Here is a 23,038-nt window from a genome sequence, read left to right as displayed (position 1 = left end):
CAGCCTGAGATATGTGAATGATTAGCAGCAACACTGAATGAAAGAAATAATGCAATGTGTATTTTTATGCTTTGATGGCTGTGGGACCAAAAGTTGTACTTTGAATATGTTTCAATGGGGCATTTTTTCTGTATAAATAGTTTTGTTTGCACTGTGTATTTGGGACTTATTGTAGGAGCTGAGCTGGAAATTCAAAGATTAAACAAAAAATGACAAAACAAATCAAACTAAGAAACATTGAGAAACAGCTTTAAAGTATCAATACGCAGTTTTTTCAGCAAATATTACAGAAAATAATTAATAACTTTCACTAAATCCTGACAGTAGTACATGAGACAAATAATCTCTGACTAAGTCAAAAATGCAGGTTTCTCTGGTTTCTTCCTAATGACATTTGCGAGAATCCCCTGAATGAAAACAACCAATCAGAGCCGGGAGGAGTCCCTGACGAAGTGTCAATCAATGCTCATGCACAAGCTGCACGGTCACCAAAGCACACTCAGCAAAGACAAAAAGAAGAACGATGAAACTCTTGCTTTCAATTCCACAGAAGAAGACCAACGACAAAAAGCTTATGTTCACTTTTAAAGAAAATGAAAGTAGGACTGGGAGGAGTCAGAGGAACGTGATTTTTTTCCACAGATGACTCAAGTTCTACTGTCAGGATGTAGAGACAGTTATAAAAGTTATAAAAGATAATTTGTCATTGCTTTTTCTTGTTGGTTTATTGCTGCTCTGCATGCCTGCACGTTAGTTTTGTGTTGTTGGTTCATGTTGCATGTGTGACTGTTTGTGCTTTATGTTGTTGTTGTGTTATTGTTTTGTATTGTTGCTCTGCTGTTTCTTGTTGCTCCGTATGGCTCGCGTTGTCTCCGGCGTTCCTGTTTTTTGTAGCTGTTGCTGTCTTTATGATGTTCTGCTGCTGTTTTTGTGTGAATTAGATCATTTCACAGCTTTCACAACATCTTGCCAAAAGGACTACAGTTAAGTGAGCCAGCTGGCTGACACTGGCACACTTACAGAAATGATGATTAATGTGTCCTAAATAAAATACATTAAATTAACTTTTTATGGTAAGAAAATTAAAAATGCAGACCTGAGGGCAGCAGAGGGGGTTGATATTTCAAGGCAAACTCAAGACCTACCTTTTAATTTAACTTTATTAATTTATTGACTATTTATATATTTTGGTCTGGTTTACAGTTTTATTAGTTTCGTAATCATTTTATTATTTTTACATATTTATTCATTTTACTTTCTGTTTTTATCCTTGATATACCTCTTTTTTAATTTATTTTTTAACATATTTTACCAATTACTCATCTACTTATTTATTTATTTTTATCGCTATTATTATGTTATTTATTAATCCTTTTATCTGATTTCTTATTTATGTACTTTTTCATCTTTTATCTATTGGTTTTATCCTGCCTCTGGTGTTTCCTCATTTATGGCTGCGTTTCCTCAATTCCTGGTTTCAATGAGTGAAATTTTTTGTTTTTATTTACATGCTTTTGCATGTGTGTGCATGGGTGAGTGTGTGAGTGCGTGTGTTTGGGGGTTGGGGTAGATTTTGGTGTTATTGTATAAAGCACTTTGTGTTACAGTTCATCTGTATGAAAAGTGCTACACAAACAAAGTCTGAGTCTGAAGATGATCTTACATGAATGGAATTTACACCATATGGCTGTCACTGCACATCTAAAGTTTACAAAAAAACAGTATCCTAGAAACAATTGTTTTTATATTCACATGTTTGTCAAACTGTATGAAGTGTTAGCGGTGCCGTGTTGTGTCTCCTTGGAGACGCTGAGCTGCTGAGTGCTGTGAGTAATGTGGGTTAGAGAGGGAAGCAGGGCCTTCTAGGAAGAAGAGTTTTCAGTGGTGACTCATAGTGGGAGGGATGCTGTGTGTGTGTGTGTGTGTGTGTGTGTGTGTGTGTGTGTGTGTGTGTGTGTGTGTGTGTGTGTGTGTTGGGCGGTGCTCTGAGTCACGGCGGTTCCCCGGTGCTAGGACGAGTGAGCGAAGAGGGAAGAATGGGGATTTCCTAAAACTATGAGTGCATGTGTTTAATGTGTTTAAGCAGACGGGCTGAAGGTGTGGCCGCTGCCTTCTCCTCATCTGACAGATATTGCTTAAATTTAGGCTAAAAACACACAGTCAGCGAAAAAAACAAACTTTGTTGATGTTGTGCAATCATTTTTCTCCTTCCTCTTTCGCTCAGATGAATAAAAAAACATCACAAAACTTGACTAGCAGATGTCGAGCTTCTTTTCGACGATGCAAAACATAATTTACATATTTGATGGTTGGTTGCTGTGTTTATACGACTATAAACAATTTGTGGGTCTTTCTTGACTCCATTGTCTTCCACTCAGCAGTCAACAGTGCAGACTGCAACCTGCTTCCTTTGTCCTTCACTTTGACTCAACACAATGGACTCTAGTCCTGCTCTCCCTGCGCTACAAAGCTTTTCTCTTTAAGCTTTCAGCCCTGTGTAAAGTCACATTGTGCTGATATTTTAGGTAAACAACAAAGCAAGAAAGAAAGGGCTGCCTGACTCTCCTGCAGGACAGTTTAACCTCAATGTTTCACAGAAAATCATTATAACAGTGTTATCTACACAGCCTTCTCAGCCCTGTAACCCTTTTCAGAGTTACCCGTGTGATAAATGTGCGAAAAGGGATTATTCTGACCCTGAGCCGACTGTTAGTCCAAGGTTCAGATAACTTTCAGCTGAGCGTGCCCTCTGTCAAAAGCCTGTACATGAGTCATGCACCCTTAGAGACGCAGCTAGTTTAAACCCCACTGAGTGATTTAACGTTGAAAAGGCGTTTAATAAATGTGCTTTTGTCTTTAGATGTTTGGATTTCAGTCATTAAAGACTGAAAACTGAAAGTTTAGTAGTCGTCTGGTCTTAGCTTTGATGAAAGAGTTAACAGAATCTGCATATGACAAAAAAAAAACACTCATAAAGTAAACACGGGGGTAGGGATGGCGATCGTTAGTTTTTATAGTTATTGATACCATTATCGAGACTCCTTAAAGATCCAAGTCTTTATCAATACCGCTATTGATACTTTTCTATTATTTGGTGGAAAGACGAGGTGACAACATTTTTTAACAGAAGTGATTGTTTCTTTTAGCAGAACCAGCTTGTCAATATAACTGGGTTTCAATCCCCATCCCTACACGGGCGTATGCAGTACTTTTGTCAATAATACAGGTTTTTAAGTAATGTATTTAATGATTATTTTAAAATATGGTCTAAAATCGAGCTATATGTAGCTGGTCTATAACAGGGACGAGGTTTAAATGACGTCTGTTGCTCGGTGGGACAGCAAACACGCGGAAGCAAATGTCTTTTATGGACTAAAAATGAATGAACACAAACACACACTTGCTACTACAGATGTGCTAAAGACAAGCAAAGCGCTCACTACGTCCTACAGACATGCCAACAAACGCACCAGTGGTGGAGGGACGATTATCGTTCCCTGGATTCCTCCTTTCTCTCTCCTCCCCTCTCTGACACTCTGATAGAAACACACACATGCATGCAATAAATTCACAAATCCAACCGTGTATTGGCTGATGATTATTTGTTGCGAATGTAAAAAGGATTTTTTTGGGGGGGTAGCAGCAGTTTGTTAAGAGTGTGCGTGACTTACCCTGTGCAGCTCGATGGAGTCGATCCACTGGTGTCTGTGCTCTGGGTCTTGTGCTCTGAGGTACCACACGCTGTCGTTCACGCTGATGTCCAGCCGGCATTCGTCAAACTCATGAGGCTAAACAATAAACACACGAAAAAAGGACAGAAAAAATAAGGTTAGCTGGACCGCATTGGAAACATACCACTGCACTGCTGAGACTTTAAACAGCATGTCATTATTATCTCCTTCAACACCTGACAGACACCTTGTTAACACCTTGTTTACATCTTGCATTAAAATGCGTGTTGATGTGTCGGGGACGACCCTTCTTCTATTTCAGTGTGGAAATCTCAGAGATTGTGACTCGGACATTTTATCGATGGAAGAACTCTGTTTCTGCAGAAATAACACTGACTCTTTCTGTTTTCTCATCTTAAAATGCATCTTTTTAAACGTGGGTGCAAACCTCCCATCTCCAAAATTGCTTTTTTTTCAGGAATTAGAAAAAAACGCTTATCCCTCTCTACTTTGGCTTTAACAACTGGAAAACACAGCGATCCACCACAGTCACAGTGATGGGAGAATCATTTCTTTAGTGCAGGCTTATCTATATATCTTAAAAAACAAAGAAGAAGAGTGTAGCAGAGGCGCAGCAGCCTGCATTTGCAGACGCAGTCCCACAGGAGGACATGTGGCAGATAACTGGCCTTTTAAGGCAACTTGCAGGATGGAGCATATTCCTAATAGCCCTCGAGTGTACTGTCAGCGCTGTGAAACTGCTGCGCTGGCGCGGACAGTAACCAGGGACTGTGTGTGTATTGGTGTGTGTGCTGGGGGGGAGGTGCCGTGCAGTGTTATTTACCTGTGCAGTATTTACCAAATGCATCAGTCCATCTGAGAGGACACCTTGACAGTGAGTCACAATGCTAAATCACTCTCAAGGTCTAATCGCAGTGAAAGAACAGGCTGATATATGAGTCTTCTCAGAGTGTAGTTGAGGACACAGCTGGAGGAGGACAAAGAACTGGAAAAGACTCAACGAGCAGGAATGCCAGAGACTGCAGAGAAACCACTTCAGAGAAGACGCTTCTGCATTCATGTTGGCCGCAATACTTCAAACACATGATTTCTGTCTGTAAATGCACAAAAGTGCAATCATTTACTATAGAGCGATGACTATCGACTTACGGCCCGCAGGCCAAATCTGGTCCCGAATAGGGTGGTGGGTGGTCCCCCAACCATTTTCTTAAACAAAATTAAATAAAGTGATTCACACTGGGAATTGTTTTATACTTTTAATTTACATAAAGTGGCAGAGTGCGTAAAACAGTCACAAAATAAAGCTTGTTTATCAAAAAAAGTTCCACTGGAGGATCCCCTGCACCCCGCAACAGAGGTCCTAGCTAAGACCCTACTATCCTAAAATCCTTAAAACATCCTAAATTCCAAGAAATGTCCTGAAATCCTAGAAAAATCAAGAAATCTGACAAACATCCCGAAATCCGACAAATGTCCTAAAATCCGAGCAACGTTTTAAAATCTGAGTATTGTCCCAAAATCCGAGCAACCTCCTAAATTACTGGAAACATTCTAAAATCTGAGAAATGTCTTAAAATCCAAAACAATGTTCTAAATCTGAAAAATGTCCTAAAGTCCTAGAAACATCCTGAAATCATAGAAACATCCTAAAATCCTTCAAACATCCTAAAATCCTAGAAAAGTGCTTAAATCCTAGACACATGTATAGGGTTATTGCACCTGGCCCGGAGCCTCCTTCCTTTTGCAAAAGTGGCCCCCAACCAGAGCAAGCTGAGGAACCTTGTTCTATGGGGGTCTGCAAAAACCACTACAGTCACTCATTTCACTTCATTAGCACTTAGAGAGAAATAATTAGTGATTCAAATAAACACCTGCATGTGTCTTTAATTCGTTTATCATTTGTTGGGTTAGTGAATCAATCTGGTGATGTGAATTTAAATACTATAATTACATTTTATTGATTAATTCTGTCTAGCAGCTCTATTTAATCAATACAAGAATAACACTGATTAAACTGTCACATTCGGCAAGACGAGCTTTAATAAAGGTGCATTTAATCGTTAAAAACTGCAAGCTTGCACTCTAGTATCATCCAGAGGCAGCGTGAGCTCAAACCATTACAGAGAACTGTATTACTTCAGTGAGCTGGCAGAGTAATAAATGGCCCACTGTGGTGTCTTTAAACTGGTTTTACTGGAGGAGTGTGACTTGGCTGTGCTTCCCAACACCTGGACGGCACTGGGGCCAAGTCCAGATATCAGGTTCAATACTGAGAGCTTTCCAAACCAGATGCTCATTGCAAAGTTACCAGCAGCAGCGTGTGCCAAAAACCAACACCAGTAACCAGACAAAAAGAGGAAGCACACGCGAGGAAGGAAATTATGCTGCATCTTTAACCCTCCATCTATTATGAGGAAGACAAGAATCAGCAGAAAACTTTAACGGCCTCCTTTTCTCCTGAACAAAGACTTTTTCCATTTTTTTTGTTCCAGCAAAACTGTAAAATTGGGTAAGAATAATACACAAGCAGAACTAACAAAATATGAGAAATGTGAATGTGTTGCAAATATCCACATCGAGTGCTTTGAAACCCTTTGAAACCTAAACAAAATCAAATAAAAACACGGAAAAGGCAATGAGCAAGTTGACAAGAAATTAGCAAAACATTACAAGAAAAATACCTGAAAAAAAAAAACAAAAATTAAAAAGAAAATGTGCTGAAAACTGAAATGAAAAAATAGGTATATTATTTTCTGTAACATAATTTAAAAAACATAGTTATAATAATTAAATAAGTAATCATAATAATGACAAAATAATTTTCTGGATATTTTTACCTTTTTTTTCTTCAATGCCCCCTGCTTAAAACTTATTTTCAATGCATTTTCTTGTCAACTTTAATTAGTTTATTTTAATTTGTGGGACATTTTTCAATTTGTTTCAAAGGTTTTAAACTTTGATAAATAGCTTACAGTTCTCAATATTTCTAAACGCAGCTTTGAGGCTCCAGACTTCTATTTTGGAACAGCCCTAAAAACTTACAGGGAGCGCTGACGCGTTCCTGCACACAGCCTGCAGGGTGTTTGTTTGGCAGATGGGATTTTAGTGTCATTTGGTTGCTAAGAGAGTGAGAAAATGGATTCCTCTGGACCATCACCTCTGGACTGCGGGGTCATGGGTATACTGGGCTGAGGAATGAAAGGTTACTGGGATCCACGGCTACAGTAAACAATAATTCATCACGGGAAGGTCGTTTTCTTGCACTTGTAGAAAATGACACGACATGTTGGCCTCGATCTCAGCCCGGGTTGTGTGTGAAAGGCAAGCAGATAAAAAAAGAAACCTGTAGTAGTGTTTGGTTTGCGGCCGTGTATTTGTGCATGTGTGTGGGCTGATGAATAAACAGCGAGAGAAACAGGCTGAGCTGGAGAACTTCTGTTGCTCTGTGCATGCTGCAGTACCTTCCAACCAGCCGGTATGAAATGCACGGATGAATATTGTAGATGTGACTGCAGAAAAGCACTTCACATCCCACAACAAATCAATATTTCGATTACCTTCTTGGAACAAAAATCCAAACCATGAACCATGCATTTTGTCAGTGTTTCAGTGCACTGTAATGTCCACAGGACACTTAAAGAGCCCAAAGTGTGTGACAAAATAATTACGACACAATCACAGGGTTCCTTCAGCTTAAGGCCTATTTTATTTAAGAACTATTTTAATGCCACTCAGAGGAAATTGGTCAATTTCGACGATGCTCGAGTTGCCAAGTTGTGATGTTTCAGGGCAGAAAAAAATGCTGGAAAGCATGGACACTGTGTCAACAACTGACGGTAAAAAATGATGTCTTTCCTTAATTTGTTCCCAAACTGCAGTTTTTGGCACTTCTGAGTTGGCTTCATTTTTCAGCCCTGGAGGTTGTCGCTTGTCAAACAGACAAGGGAGCAATTTCTCTTTTGTTGGTTCAGGGAATTGTGTTGTCATTCTTGCACATTGTTGGTGGTGAGGAGAATCTGCCATCGACTATTTCTGATGTTTTTTTTGGGCCTAATTATATCCAACATTCAGATCATCTGCGTTACACTCTTGGATTTCTAGGGACTCATATTTGTGCGTCTTGTTTGTTTTGGATAGTTTTCAGCTTTATTGTCTCATAAAAGAGCACAACGACGGGAGAACATGACAGGAAGGGGAAATTACGTCAGTTTTTTGTAGCAAGTAATATAGTAAGCAATATGAACACTTAACTCAGAATGACTGCACAAAAACAGCTTTTTTCTGTCTCTATTTTCATCAAACGCAGACTTCCGACGCAGCTTCAAACGGACTGAGCTGGTGTACGTGTTCGCAGTCACAGCCTCCTGGACGGGAGCTCCTCTTAAAAAAAAGCTTGTGATTCTCGAGACCTTAAACGACATCGAGGCACAGAAACCAATGCAAACACTGAGAAACCCTACAAAGCTGCACCACACGAGGCATAACTGGATTTCATTACTCATTTGTGCAAATTTAAACATCATAATTACGCTTGCTGCAGAGGAAATTCAGACAAATATAGCATCTTGGTCCTTCATCATTACTACTGACTTCTGGTGCCAGGAATATCTTTCTGTAGACACCAAAACTGGATCCCAGTGGAGGAAACACTGAGTCACCGAGCGGTCAGAGCGAAAGACAAGGAAAGGGAAGGCTAAATAAACAAGGCAACAGCTTTCTGTCACTGACACACACACACACACACACACACACACACACACACCTACAGACTTTAGGCGTGTGGTTCTTGACCCTCCTCATGACCCCAAGTGTTGAGGAAGTCACATGTTTTGAGGAAGAGTCCCATTTCCTGGCTGAAGACACTTTGCAATTTCCACCACGAGCCTGACGTCATTCACAACGACTTATTCATCCTCCACTTGACCTTAAGTCTCTCTTTCTGTTTCTCTGAAACACCTCGGGTGGTTCATTGTGAAAGATACTGAGCGTGAAAAAACAAATCATTACATCCAGTGCCACCGCATTAAAGACGTACGAACAATCCAGCAACACATCCAGTCTGCTCTTCTCACTTGTTCCAGTAAGAGAGGGAATTACAAGTGGGTCAGTGTGCTCTTATTAGCCGACCGCGGATCTAAAAATGGCGATGGCGGTGAGCAGCTTTTGAAGGTGCACTGTTGCACAAACAGACAACCTTACAATCATATGCACACATAACTTGGAATAGCATGCCAAGAATGCAGCTGCCACCTGAGTCAGTTATACCTTTGAAGTTAATTTATTAATTTTGAGCTAATTACAATAACATTTTTCTATTAATGTGAATATAATCGCTGTTAACATCAGAAGTTTGTCAAAAAAGACCTCCATAGTGGAGCCAATATTCCTGTGTTTGCTTTGTGTTTTGGTCTTTATAATTCCCATAATTTCTCTTTAAAGGATGATTATTATAATTATTATTATTATTATACTGTACCTTACTCCTGACATTGCATTTTGGTCTTGCACTGCTGTTTGTTCTGAAATTCAACCATTGTTTTCATATTTTTCTTTTGTGTTGTATTTTTGCTTTTTGAAACTTGTTTTTTTAATGTGATTTTATGTGTAAAGCATTTTTAACATTGGTTTGGTAAATGCTATAAAAACTCAATTATAATTATAATTATTATTATGATGTTAATGAAAATGTTCTGCATTGAACTAGACTTATTTTCTGGTTTTGTATTTTTTGTGTATCTAGTTCTCACAGCATGTTTGAAAGCAAAGATGAGCTAATAAATGTGGGTCACCAAAAGGAACACCTTGTGTTTGTGATTTAAATTGGATGGAAACTAACAAAAATAGTCCATGTCCAAGTCAGCTGTCAAGTTAAACACAGATTTGATGTTTTTCATTGTTTGCAATAAATGTACATAAAATTAGCCAACTTATTTTTAAAGCGAGCTAGTTCAAGTTTCTACTTAATTCAGGGAAGGATGGTTTTGATTTAGTGCATAATTTGTGATTAACTGATTGGTAATTTACTGTTGAAACTTGTGATGTTGCAGAAACATTCATCTGTGTGCACATCTCAACTCAGATATGTTGTTTGTAACACTGATCGGTATCAAATTCAGTAAGTGTCATCAAGTTCCCCGTTAATGACGGTGGCTGTGAACACACAAAGAGGGTGGTTATAGTCCACTGTGTCGGCAGGTGGCGGACACAATGACACCAACAGTGTATAATGCAATCCAATCCAGCAGCTCTGCAATGAATCCTCCCTTTTAGTCGGGACTGTGTGTCAAACAACTGTTTCCAGTCTGTCGAAATTTGAGGCGGAAGTTTAGAGTGCAGGTCGGCATTTTATTGTATCGTATTGCTGTTCTTGTGTAATTTATCGTAAGCCCTAAAAAGTTGGGTATGCCAGCCATGATGGAAATCAGCCGCTGAGACCATAAGAGTGTGTGTCACCAGCAGTGTGCTGAAGTCCGTTCAGTACATCCCAACACTGGGTTTTTATACTGCGTCTATTGCTCTCATGAGAAATTCTTCTGAAATCACACCTTCTCTTGCAGGTTTACCAAAGTTTAACGAGTTCAGTGTCCTTACTGAAAACTGTGACTGACTCATGGTGCAACTTAAACCACAGACTTCACTTTCAACTTAATATACGCACACAGAAACTGAAATAATTGGTCGTTTTATTTTGGTTAATCGACCAAAATTAAGTATTCTTATCAGTGAAGATCCATTTTGGTCATTTTTTTAAGCAAAACTGATAAACATTAGCTGTTCAGGAAGAGTGACTGTTTGGCCGTCTTGTAAGTGTGAAAAGTTAAACCACTGATTATCAGAACCATCCGGATATATGGGCAATTATGAAGTCAACAGCGTAAGAGACTAAATTACAGAAAGAAGCTGAAGGAGTTAATGAGATCACATTTCACTGGAGTTGTACCTTGTATAGTAATTCTTTGTGAGCAATAAAATGATTAATTCATTAAAATGTAAGAATTTCATGCTTTTCAGTGCCATTTATTACAGTAAATTGTGTAATTTTAAGTTTTGAACGGTTGATAAGACGATACATGACGTCTAACAGGTGTTTCACCGTTTTTTGACATTTTATAGTCAAACGAGAAAATAACTGAGATTTAACATGATAGAAAATAATCAATAGTTGCATTTACGGCAATTATTTATTGCCGAAAACTCAATAATATTTTGATTACTATGGTATCACAAGCCTCCAACCCAAGTTCACAACTGTGGGTCAAATAAAAAAAAAGCGATATTGCTCTTTCAGGGCCGATATTGATTATTAGTAGTTAATGAGCCCGATAACCAATATTTGGAACCGATATGCATTTACAATAAAAATGTAAATCTTTCAGTCAATATTTAGCATTTGGAAAATAACAAACTCCAACTCAAAACTGTGTTTAAATGCCTTTAGCATGAGACTTTCAACATTAAATACAGAAAGCAACTTATTTTATAAAGTCATGTGAAAATTTAAATTAATGAATAAATAAATAATAAAATAAACAAAGAACAAAGTAAAAAATAAAGTTCCTTTCTTAGCACTTTTTAATTAATTTTATTGGCGATCATTAAAAGAAAACACTGACAAAGATAATCAGCAAAATGGCAAATATCTGCCCTAATAATCAGCCAAGCCGATCATCTATCGACCCCTACTGCAAACTGTGAACACTGTAGACCATCTTTGCATTTAAACCAGGGGTAGACTTCCCTCTCCTCTTTACCAATAAAACACAGTAAACCTGTTACGTCTGAGAACATTCTGTACTTTGGTGCAACTGTGTCTGAGAGTTAACGCCGGAGGCACGAGGGGAAAGGACAAAAGGGAGAGAAATACCGGCAATAGAAGAAAAAACTTTGTGTTAAAAAAAGGTTAAAACTCTCTGTGCATGACCAACACCAGCTATAACTCTTTGTTATTTACTCTCCAGACTTTTGAGGCATATTTCCATTGGAATGAGAAACGAGTACAGTAGAGCACCGCATGGAGGTTAATATTTACTCAAGCTGGGAATGGATGAGGCTGAACAAACACAAAAAAGCCTGCTTCATGCTGCCTGGGAACAGTAACTTATTCATTTGCCTTGTTACTGTTTGGAGAGGGACGCAGACGCAGCTTCAGTCAATGACTGACCTGAGCTCCCACTGAAACGGGATGCAAGGTGAAACAGTGTGTACGTCCAGCATTAAACACAGCCGGCGCACTGGGGTGTATTTCCTCTCTGTTTAGCAGAGTGCGGGAGCCGTTTGAATCTTTCAGACAGGATATTATTAAAGTCAGATAAGCGAGAGAGTCTCCACTTCAGAATCCAATTTCGGGTTTTACTCTTTACAGTGACACAGCATCAGTCTCATGATAAAGTTTTCAGTAAAGTGTTACCACATAGCGTGCTGTTTTGAAACTAGAACAGTCACCTGACGGCCAAGTTACCCCCCAGCAGAACTTGGGACATAATCATGAGTTATTTGTAAAAATAGGTTATTACCTGCAGTTGCAGGACGAGTTTGAGAAACTCCAGGGTAAAGTTCCACATCTGATTAAAATTGTCAACAGCGGTCGAGCCTCAGGCCTGCATATTGATCCAGGAAAACGTCTTTCCTTCAAGAATTTAATAGAAACATATGGTGGATGTCTAACATCTGAATCGTATTTAATATATCATGAACCAAACTCCTCAAAACTATGTGAGAGAAGGAGAGGGAGGTGGGTAAAACACCCATGACAGCAGAAACAGAAAAGTCTTTGCTTTAGATTTCTCCTTATTTGCTCCTTATGTGATCAGCTTATCTCATTTGTGTTGATTTGGATGGTATATTACATAATAACATACATTAAAAAAAAAAAAAACATGGCTTTGTGTTTTCTTGCTTTAGGTTCTTCTGAGTTTTTTCCATGAGCAGGCCAAATCAGATGCAATGTGCAACACACAACCAAAACTAATTTTCTATTAGATGCATATGATGTTTTTGCAGCCCGTGTTAAGATTGGTTGAGATTTGAACAAAGCATGCAGTGTAGGAAAATGTGTGGCCAAAGGTGAATTTTATTTCGTACAGAGGTCTATTTACCATGGAAAAGACAATCTTTGTAATAAATAAAGCTGACTGCACAGTTCTTCTGCCGACCTTCGTCTATCCTTTGGTCACCTTTACTGATCAAGCATCATTTCGGCAGATAAAATAGTCTGTGTGGCCGCTGACAATCAATACAGATTCATCAGAGTTCATCAGCTCATAGCAAGAATTATTCACAAGCTGATTTGTTACATTTTAATCTTATTTTCCCAAACCTGACCTGATAATTCAAAGGTTTACAAAGCTACACGTTTGTCAACTCTGAAGAGCAAAATAATTGACTCAGACAACACCGATAAGTCTCTGGTTATTACAACTAATCAACCATTATAATGAGAAGACTGAGGGCTTTTATATTAGTCATTTCAAATCAATTTCTTTGGGGTGCACCTTTATTGAACAAACATTGGTAATGGTCAATATTCAGTGTCTTTCTGTAGTCTTACATCAATTTTGATTATTCATTATATAACTGAAGCACTGCTTTCACTCTTTTAATGCTGTGCTTCACTCCCGATAATTAAGAAATATTTTCATCAAAATCAGACGTATATTAAAGGTTCTTTTTCACTAAATTTATTGCCACCTCCTGGAATTAAAATATAAATAAAATTCTACCTAAAGTATAGGCAAACTAAAAATGTATATGCCATCACAGTAAATCGCACTCACTCATGTAAAATGCAGTTTATGGTGAAAAACTTAGATAAATACAGCTGTTTGCAATTTGGTTATGTTTTCACAGTAATAGAAAACAAATAATAGCAAGGCAATATTATAGTAAAAAGGCTTAAAGCAGTTGTTGTATGACTGAATTGTGCTTATCCAAAGATAGTGTGATAAAGGGCTGAATGACCTTGATTTTTTTATTGTGTGTGTGAAAATGTCTTTGTTTTCCTTGCACTAAAGCAGGAATAAATGATAACAAAAACATAATAAACAACAACAAAACATCAGCTTTTGGCCAAATCGTAATTTTAAACATCAGTACTGACCAAGAACTTCACAAACGGTGCTTCCCTACAGTTCAGAAGCAATGCTGCACATCTTTTGTTGTGGTGGAAATAAACCCAGACTGGTTATCAGAAGCATGCAACCAAAATGCCGGACGACCACACCGCCTCGCCGTTTGGCTTTTTGTCAATGAAAAACCAAACTACAGCAACATAGTCTACAGAAAAATCAGCTGAAGCTTTGGGCGCCGTGACACACAAGAGTTGTTTGTGGCAACATTTGCAATTTAAATAAACATCCACAGAGTATCCTCTCAGGCTTTGAAGAGCAGTGGATGTGTGCCACAGTAAGTTTGGTTTCTCTCTCTTTGTGAATGTGGCCCTCTTGCACAAACAACAACGTACGTTCTTGTAAGACGTTTTGAAAGGGCCAATATTGCACAAACGAAAGGCTGCCGTCATAACCACAGACAGCGGCACACTGAAGCTCAGTAATCAGAGAGAGGAGTGCTGCTTTGTAGTGAAGAACGTCAGTAGAACTCACAGTGATGACGGCTTTGCTAAGGCAGAGGGAACCCCGACAGCCGTACTCCGTCTCATCCTGGGACTTGTAGTAGCTCAGCGTGTTGTTTTTCAGGACCACCCAACGGTCCTGCCATCCATGGATGTAATTTGTCCACTGAAAAAAAAAAAAGCACTTTTGTAAGAGCCACTTAATCACATATTTTATACGTGGTAAAAAGTTGGTTCCAAATGTATATGTTGCTGTCAAAGCCACCAGACTCCATCGAGAAAACAGCACCATTGAGAGCTGCTGGTGTATCAGTTAGTTACTTAGTTAATAACTAGGAAGTTACAAACTACCTTTTTGAGGCAGCGGTAGACCAGCAGCTCCTGTGTTCAGCGATGTTAAATGACTGTTTTCTCAATGAAGTCTGGCTGTCACTGTCTGACGCATAAACTTAAACTTGTATTGTTTTTTTAGGTGGCTAAAATATTTTTTTTCATGAACCCTCCACAGCAGTCTATTACTTAGCTTGCATTTCTAGCCTGCTTCTCCAAACTGGGGGCACGCCAACTGCTGTCTGTAATATACTGCAGGGCTGTGTAATTAATAGAATTTTGATTTCAATTTCGGCGCCCAACAATTATAAAAACAATATAATTGAGAAAAAAACAATCATTTTTCCACATTCTGTTTTGCAAGTGTACCCTTATTATGTCTTGTGCCCTGAATGCCACGCGCATGCACATTTGCGCCCCTCCTTCGCATATCCTGAGCTCAACACTCACACACACATCCACCGCAACACAGTCATCAGTTACTGACACATCATGCAAAGCAACTACATAGGAATCAAATTAAGGAATTAAAAAAATCTTAATGGGAAAAGTGTTACGGGAAATAAGAGTTAAACTGTTTTTAATATTCAATAAATGCAAGTTGTTTACAAAGTCAATGAGTAATCGTGGTAAATAATCGTAATTTCAATACCCCACTTCAAAAAACTCTGAACCATCCCTTTAAAATGTTCAGCTGTCATAATGACTGCTACGCTGTTTTTTGTTGATTCAGCTGGTTTAGAGGCTGCACTTTGTGGTGGTGCTTTATTGAAAGGTTGTTCAGCTCATAATTTATTGACTGCCTGGTTTATATATTAAAAAACAAACATTGAAAACTTTACACTTTAACACAACAAAACCACAAATTGCGCCCTCAACAATCACCAGAGTTAAATCAACAGCTAAGTTAAACAAAGTCTTTATTAAAGGACTGTTAGTTAGGCTGTTAAACTGCAGAGTAGTTTCCATTTAACGGGTTACTTGGTGTACATTACAAACATATAATGCACTTCTGGGAAAAGCGGAGTTAGGACATATGTGGGATTTTATGGACTCATTAATCCTCACAAGACTGATGACGTGTATGGGGCTTAGTATGATTGAAGAGGTGAGCTTTTCTGGATGATGAAGATCTGCTTAATCTCACAATATGCTTGGTTAGCGGGTCAGGCTGCAATCTGTTTAGAGGCTGCCAGCGTACAGTGACATTAATACCACATTAGCTAGCGAGGAGCTTAACTGTGGTCAATTTGGCCAAAACAAAGTCTTGCTCAAGTGAGCAGAAGCATATGGCCAAATAGGTTACAGAGACTGTGTGTGTCTGGCAGGAGACTTAACTGTCTGTTAACTGAGAAAAACACAACAGATCAACAATAGCTCACAGTTTGTTGTTTACATGGCGCGCTCAGTTAACAAGCGGTAGTTTATTTCTACCAGCGGCTCAGCAAAGGTTTTCCTGCACCTCGTATAGTGTTGTCAAATCAATGTTTACAGTATCACTGGACATTTGCCTGAAACACTTTTACCATCTGCTGCTGTATCCACATTGTTATCAGTGTGCTATCACACTGGAGCTGCAACTATTACTCATTTAATTGATTAGTCGTCAATTGGGTTTCAGCTGTATAACAGTTTTAAGGTATATTGTGGTATAAATAATTTATGGTTATAATACTGTGTACATTTACTAAGCTACAGTATTGGGAAAAAATGGATGGAGAATCTCACCTTTATTTAAGCTATTTTTTAAAAAAGAGACTATTCAGCTTCCAGCTTCTTTAATGTGGTTATTTCTTGTTTCTTTCATTCTCTATGACAGAAAACTTAATATCTTTGGGTTGTGGACAAAAACAAATATATTTGAGGACATCTTGGGCTTTTGGGAGATAATAAATGATATTTTTAAACATTTTCTGACATTTTATAGACCAAACAACTCATCAATAAATCCATAACCTAAGAGATGGATTAATCAACGATGAAAATAGTTGTTAGTTGCAGCCTTAGTAGACGTGGCAGATGACAGTCGCTCTCTTCAAACCCACCAGACTCCATTGAAAAAAACTGTCATTTTGGTTCACTGAAAACAGGAGCTGCTGGTCTACTGCTGCCTCGATCAGCTGGTAACACTGTGTTATCATGTGACTTTGGTGAATTTGAACTAACCCCTTTAAATGTCAGAGTCACACAATAACACAAACTAACTAACTGATCAAGGCAGCAGAAGACCAGCAGCTCCTGTGATCGGCAAGGTAAAATCATTGTTTTTCTTAATGGAATCTGGCTTGAAGAGACCAATATAACAGCTACAGTCCCCGTTGGAAATCACCAGATGATACTGAGGTAAAGCATGAAAATACTTTAAATATAGCACACTCTTAAACTGATAGATTTTTTTATTGTTGTTGTTGTTGCACCCACAGCAATACATTGCTTGGCTTTTAACTTTTAGTTTCACAGTAAATAAATATGTCTTTATGAGCTTGTATAGCTAAGTGCTGATTCACATACCCTGTTATGTCAGTGGGGGGCTTTCCTTTTGCTTCAGTGGGGATTACTCAGTCGAGCAGCAACGTTGGCCAGTTGACATTAGGTAAAAGATTCTGAACCCTCAAAATAGACACGGCATGATTTGTCATGAACCAGTCACAGCAGCCCCATATATGTTTCCAGGGATTTAGGGATTGTTCTAGAGTTGCAGCACATTTCTTGGATTTAGGGATGTTTCTAGTATCTTAGGACATTTCAGGATTTTAGGACCTTTCTTAAAATTTCCGGTCATTTCTAAGATTTTAGATTGCAGAGATGTTAAGACATTTCTAGGGTTTTAGCACATTTCTAGGATTTTAGCAAGTTCGTAGGATTTTAGAACATTTCTGGATTTTAGACCATTCCTAAGATTTTAGGATATTTCTCATTTCAGGACATTTGTAGGACTTTAGTACATTTCTAAGATTTAAGGTTGTTTATGGAATTTTATTAAATTTCCAGGATTTTAGGACAGCTGTAGGATTTTGGCATATTTCTAGGATTTTTTTTTAGGATTTTAAGTCATATTTACAGCTCTAGGACGTTTTTCTCAGAGTTTAGGATGTTGCTATGATTTTATCACATTTCTAGGATTTTAGGACACTAGGGTCTTATCAAGGACCTCTGTTGGGGGATCCTCCACTGGCACTATTTTGATAAACAAGCTCTATTTTGGTGCTGTTTCATGCACTCTGACACCTTGTGCATCCTAAAAATACTAAAACAATTTCCAGTGTGAATCGCTTTATTGTTTTGGTGAATTACTACATGGTTGGGGGGCCACCTGGCACCCTATGTGGGCCATACGTAAAGTATCACTGTCATAAACCATTCCCAGATGACCTTATTTCAGCCTGATATTTGGACAGGAGCCTCCCTTGCCCTCAGCTCTTGGCAGTGACATTGACTGAGCAAAAGAGGAAATTCAAAACATGACTTACCTTACTGAGGACTCCGCTCAAGTCCACGACCCCAATCAGGTGTCCAGATTCATCTCTGGGCTCTGCATCCTCCTCGGAACCGGACGAGTTCCAGCTCTGGTTGTCTGACATTTCCCCAACGCTTTTTTTTGGCTAAAAGCAGTCCAAACTTGGCGTATGAGGTGAAGTTTAAAGGGTTAAAACCAGGCAGCTGAGGGCTTGCTAGCTGACAGCTCGCTAGCTCCCGCACCGTTTAAACAGCCGTCGGTGAGTTAAACACACATCCCGTCAAACCGTCCAGGTAAACGTTAGCTAAACCTCGAACTGCCTGTCACGCTAGCTTCGCCGTTGACGTCGCGTCGAGTCCTTAAAAAGTGGCAGAAAAAGGATGAAACGCAGGTCAACGTGCTCCGGCAGACAGCAGGTAATCCGTCGTCGGGTTTCAGTGAGAAGCGGCGGCCGGTGAAGCGGTTGTTTCCCTCTGTTTGCTGCTGACAGCTCTCCCGTCCAACGCCATGTTTCAACTGACGTCTCGAGCTTCTTCTTCTCGGTGGGTGAGCGCGTGTTCAGGCTTGTGTGGTGCGCAGGGGCGCTGGCTGCGGTGACGTCACCAAATCCACTCCTCAACTGGACGCTGGCCCCGCCCCCCTGTTTATACTGCTGAAAATAGACTGGGGACAAGAAAATAGACCGAGGACAACAAAATAGACTGGGGACAACAAAATAGACCGGGGACAAAAAAAAGACTGGGGACAACAAAATAGACCGAGGACAAAAAAAAGACTGGGGACAACAAAATAGACCGAGGACAACAAAATATATCGAGGACAACAAAATAGACTGGGGAAAACAAAATAGACTGGGGACAACAAAATAGACCGAGGACAACAACATAGACTGGGGACAATAACATAGACTGAGGAGGACAAGAAAATAGATCTAGGAGGACAAAAAAAACATAAACAAAATAGACTGAGGAGGACAAGAAAATAAACAAAATAGACTGAGGAGGACAAGAAAACAGACTGAGGACAAGAGAATAGACAGTGTGATGCTCCAGATTAAAGAAGCTGCAGCGATCGATCTATTTTAGCTTTAGCACGCTGAAGGGGAATCCCTGAACTGGATTTAGACATCTTTGCAATGCTTTTCTTACAAAAAAAAAACAAAAAACAATCAATTGCAATGTTTTTCTTTTCTTTTTTAACTTCATTCAATACAAGAAAATGTACAGAGCAAGCTAGGGAGTAAAAACAAACAAACAAACAAACAAACAAAACAAAGGATAGAGATTTTCAGTACCAGAATCAGAATCAGAATTGGGTTTTGTTGCTGAGTACATTTATACACAGCAGGAATTTGACTTGGTGCATTTGGTGCAAAACAATTAACATGGAGGAAGAATAAAAAAAAAATAAGGTAACTTTAAATAGAATAAGATAGAGGTTAAAAATATCAAATGAAAAATAAAATTATATGTGAATATATATGTGTGTGTATATAAATAATAGTAATTATTATTATATTATTATTAATATTATACCTTTAATAAGAGAATATATGCTTATGTATATATTGTGTTGTACATTGTTGCATCATACACGTTTCATTTCTAACTTTTTATACATTGCACTGTAGCTTAAAGCACATTGTTTTATAAATTTACACATTTCAAACACTCAGCACAATATACATTTTTACAATCTTATATATTTAAATACTAGTGCTAATTTTTTTATAATCAATATTTTATATACTTTGCTACCCAGCAATGTATAATGTGACAAAAGTGCACCAGACTGATATCAACACAGAGATGTGTGCATTTCAAAACAAATTTGCAATTAATCAAATTTACAAAATACAAGTCACTTATTTTTGTAAATTAGAGGCAGTTATGACACACATTTCCGCATTACATAGTGATTCTTGTTAACCTTAAACCCTCTGACCCTAAATCTTTTTTATCAAGTGTTCAACTCTCAAAACACTCTGCTTCTGATTACATTTTGCTGATGGTATCAGTGCTGTTGAATATTGATGAAACTGTTGCTAAACTGAACACGTTGAGGTGGATGACATCATTTTATCCAGCTGAGTTCAGCTCGTGAAATCAGTGAGAAAAGCACAAACAGAGAAATCTAACTCTAACTGTATCCCTGTTTTCTACCAGTGAGAAGCTGACTGACTGAATAGTTTTTCAGGACCTTTAAAAGATAAAATTGTAGTGAAATTAAATGCCTCCTCTTTATAATACAGGCCTCCGGAGCCCCAGCAGCAGCAGCACCCCTGCAAATCTCCAGAGTCACTTTACCATCCAACAAAGACGGCAGTCAGAGCCAGCACTTGGCGTCGACTTTTACGAGGCCTGTCCGCAGAAACATTAGCAAATATATGTGAGGTCAAAGAAAGTTTCATTTGCACTGTGAAGGCAGGGATATTATCCGCTGACAAATCTATTTATATATCAGCGTTTATGGGTTTGTTGATGGCTACAATCTCGAGCTTTTATCTGCTTGCACTCATAAATCAGAATACATTACCACTTTGCTTTAATGCTTAAAAACACAGAAAATCTGTATTATTTAATACAAAACTTTTTTCTTTTACTTTTTTTGTGTAGTTGTGGTTCTGATGTCGATGGAGCAGCCTGGGTAATGTGTATTGTAAATGAAAGTGAAAGTTGATATTTTCCAACCCGGACCCCTTTTTTCAAATGTTTTGTGTGTGTGTGTGTGTGTGTGTGTGTGTGTGTGTGTGTGTGTGTGTGTGAGAGAGAGAGAGAGAGAGAGAGAGAGACAACAGTGTTGAAACAGTACTGAGGGGAAGTGCTGCAGAGAGAAAGCAGCAGCAAAACAGGCTGCAATGTAACCAAGAGGGGCAACTGTGCACCATCAACACAGATGCTCTGAAAGTGTTTGTTTTTGCCACCGACAGGCTCAGATCGTTGTTCGATGTGTCCGACAACATTATAGAACCGATCCCTACAGAGATAGACCTTTTTGAAAAAGAGTAAGATCCTTTTGGTTTAACAAGAAACAGACCAAAAATCCCCATCTCCAAACTCACCAGCCTCCATTTAAATAGATCCTAATTTTAGCGTGTACAGGCGCAGCATATTTTTACACCTAACTGAGTGAACTAAGGGTTTAATTCAACCAAACCAGAGTTAGGTATTGGTGTGATTTCTTTCAGAAAAATGGGGGAAAAGGCAGTGACTAACTTGGTAAAAAATGCCCTGCAAATTGCAAGAAATTTTTGAAATTATTATTTTTATAAGCTAAAGTAAAATATCAAAAGAACTATATTTAGAATAATTCAAATTAAATATTTAAAATCATTTTGCAAAATTACTATAAGTTTAAGCACTTTTTTCCCAGTATTTTTTTTTGCTTTTTTGTTGTTGTTTTTTTTGTTTGTTTGTTTTTTAACATTCCTGTGTTTTTTGTTTGTTTGTTTTTTTGGGTAATTTTCCTGTACTTTTTTCTAATTTCTTGCTTATTTCTGTGTCATTTCTGTTGCTCATTAACTTTGGCCGTGTTTTTAAAGGAAAACTAGCCAGTCAGTCCAGGTTTAAAGGGTTAAGCACAGTACTTAAATATATTAAAAATCATTATACGAAGTGACATAACACAGTCATTCATAAAGAATGTCCCCTCCCTCCGTCTCCTTCCCTCTCTGGACATAAGCCTGTACCGAGCCTTATGCAAACCATGAGTCATGTGATAATACTCAGCACGCACGCACGCACACACACACACACACACACACACACACACACACACACACACACACACACACACAGAGTCTCCCTATATTCAGTGTTTCACTGAGTTACAGGAGACCTAACATCCGTGTCATGGGTTTAGTGAGTCTGAATCAGCTCCATGAAATCATGAGACCTGGAACCAAAGAAACCACAAGACTTCTATTAGCTGCACAATCCGACTTTTCTCCTCCATTAAAAGGAAAAGTGTGAGTGGCAGGAAGCTGACATCCCGGTTAACAGGTCTCTAAAAGCTTCAGCCACAATAACATAGTGAACTCACTAATATGAACTATACTCGATAAATGTGCACAAAAGTTTCATTAATGGTTTCTGGAAATACAGTCTGATTGATTAATTATTTCCTTCTACAGAGCTTTTATTTCAGGCGCGAACAGTTACGAGACGCTGTATGAGAAAGGGAAATATGGTGTTGTGAAAGTAGAAAACAAGGCAAGGCCCTTCATTTCACATTAAATAATACTTCCCCTCCCCAAATAATCACTTGTATATCACTTACACACCCTGTGTTAGTTTATATATATAAGAACATTCACAAGAAAAGAAGAATGCAAAACAGAAGATTCTTGATGATTGGAGCAAAACGGCACAAAAATATATCAAAACATCTGATTACACTCTTATAATCTGAGTCTAATCTATTCACTTATTGAACACTTATTTGCACATTTGTTTTTTCTTTTTTATTGCTTGTTTGTTCTCTGTGCATACTGTACATATCTTTATTATTGTTGTTATTTTATTTTTTTCCTATGTAAATTGACTTCCTTTGTATATATATTTTAATTGTTTTGCCTTTTTAACAAATATTTTATTCAGTTATTCAGCCCTCTTATTTGCTGCTGTAACAAAACAATTTCCCTCAAGGGATTAATAAAGTATTTCTATAATAAAGTATTTCTATTTTATTCTATTGTAATCCAGACTCCACTGACACGAACCAGCGCCTCCTCGTCCCCAAGTCATCAATGATTTCACAGTGACACCAAAAGCCACTTGTCAATGTGGTATGATACACTGGACGGCACTACAAAAAACTGCAGTTAACAGCTTAATATAATGAGCCGGAGAGTCCCTGTAGGACAAACAAGAAGGGCGGTGGATGTCCAACAAACCCCGGACTTTAACCTGGAAGGTCGCTGTTTGTTTTCCCGTATGAATGTTGAGCCAAACCATGTTTTTCAAAGAGGTGTTTCACTGACATTTTAGGTTT

General features: G+C 38.4%; 1 protein-coding gene across 4 annotated transcripts in view; it reads right to left on the bottom strand.

The window, feature by feature from the left end:
- LOC121959888 (ceramide transfer protein) overlaps window positions 1–18,624 on the bottom strand; it is a 69,307-nt gene extending 50,683 nt beyond the window's left edge. Inside the window, exons 1-4 of one of the 4 annotated variants that reach the window (XM_088071309.1) lie at window positions 18,060–18,624; window positions 14,291–14,425; window positions 3,672–3,788; window positions 3,471–3,536 (exon numbers count right to left, since the gene is read on the bottom strand). In XM_088071309.1, coding sequence (XP_087927435.1) covers window positions 3,471–3,536; window positions 3,672–3,788; window positions 14,291–14,425; window positions 18,060–18,170 — 429 coding nt within the window. In that variant the 5' untranslated portion in view covers window positions 18,171–18,624. The remainder of the gene's footprint in view (window positions 1–3,470; window positions 3,537–3,671; window positions 3,789–14,290; window positions 14,426–18,059) is intronic. The other 3 variants (XM_088071311.1, XM_088071310.1, XM_088071312.1) reach the window with 3 other exon arrangements.
- Window positions 18,625–23,038: the final 4,414 nt, after the last annotated feature.

The sequence above is a fragment of the Plectropomus leopardus genome, chromosome 20, assembly GCF_026936395.1.
Source record: "Plectropomus leopardus strain MGB_pleo_1.0 chromosome 20, ASM2693639v1, whole genome shotgun sequence".
Classification (NCBI taxonomy): Eukaryota; Metazoa; Chordata; class Actinopteri; order Perciformes; family Serranidae; genus Plectropomus; species Plectropomus leopardus.
This window is presented reverse-complemented; position numbering and strand designations above follow the sequence as displayed.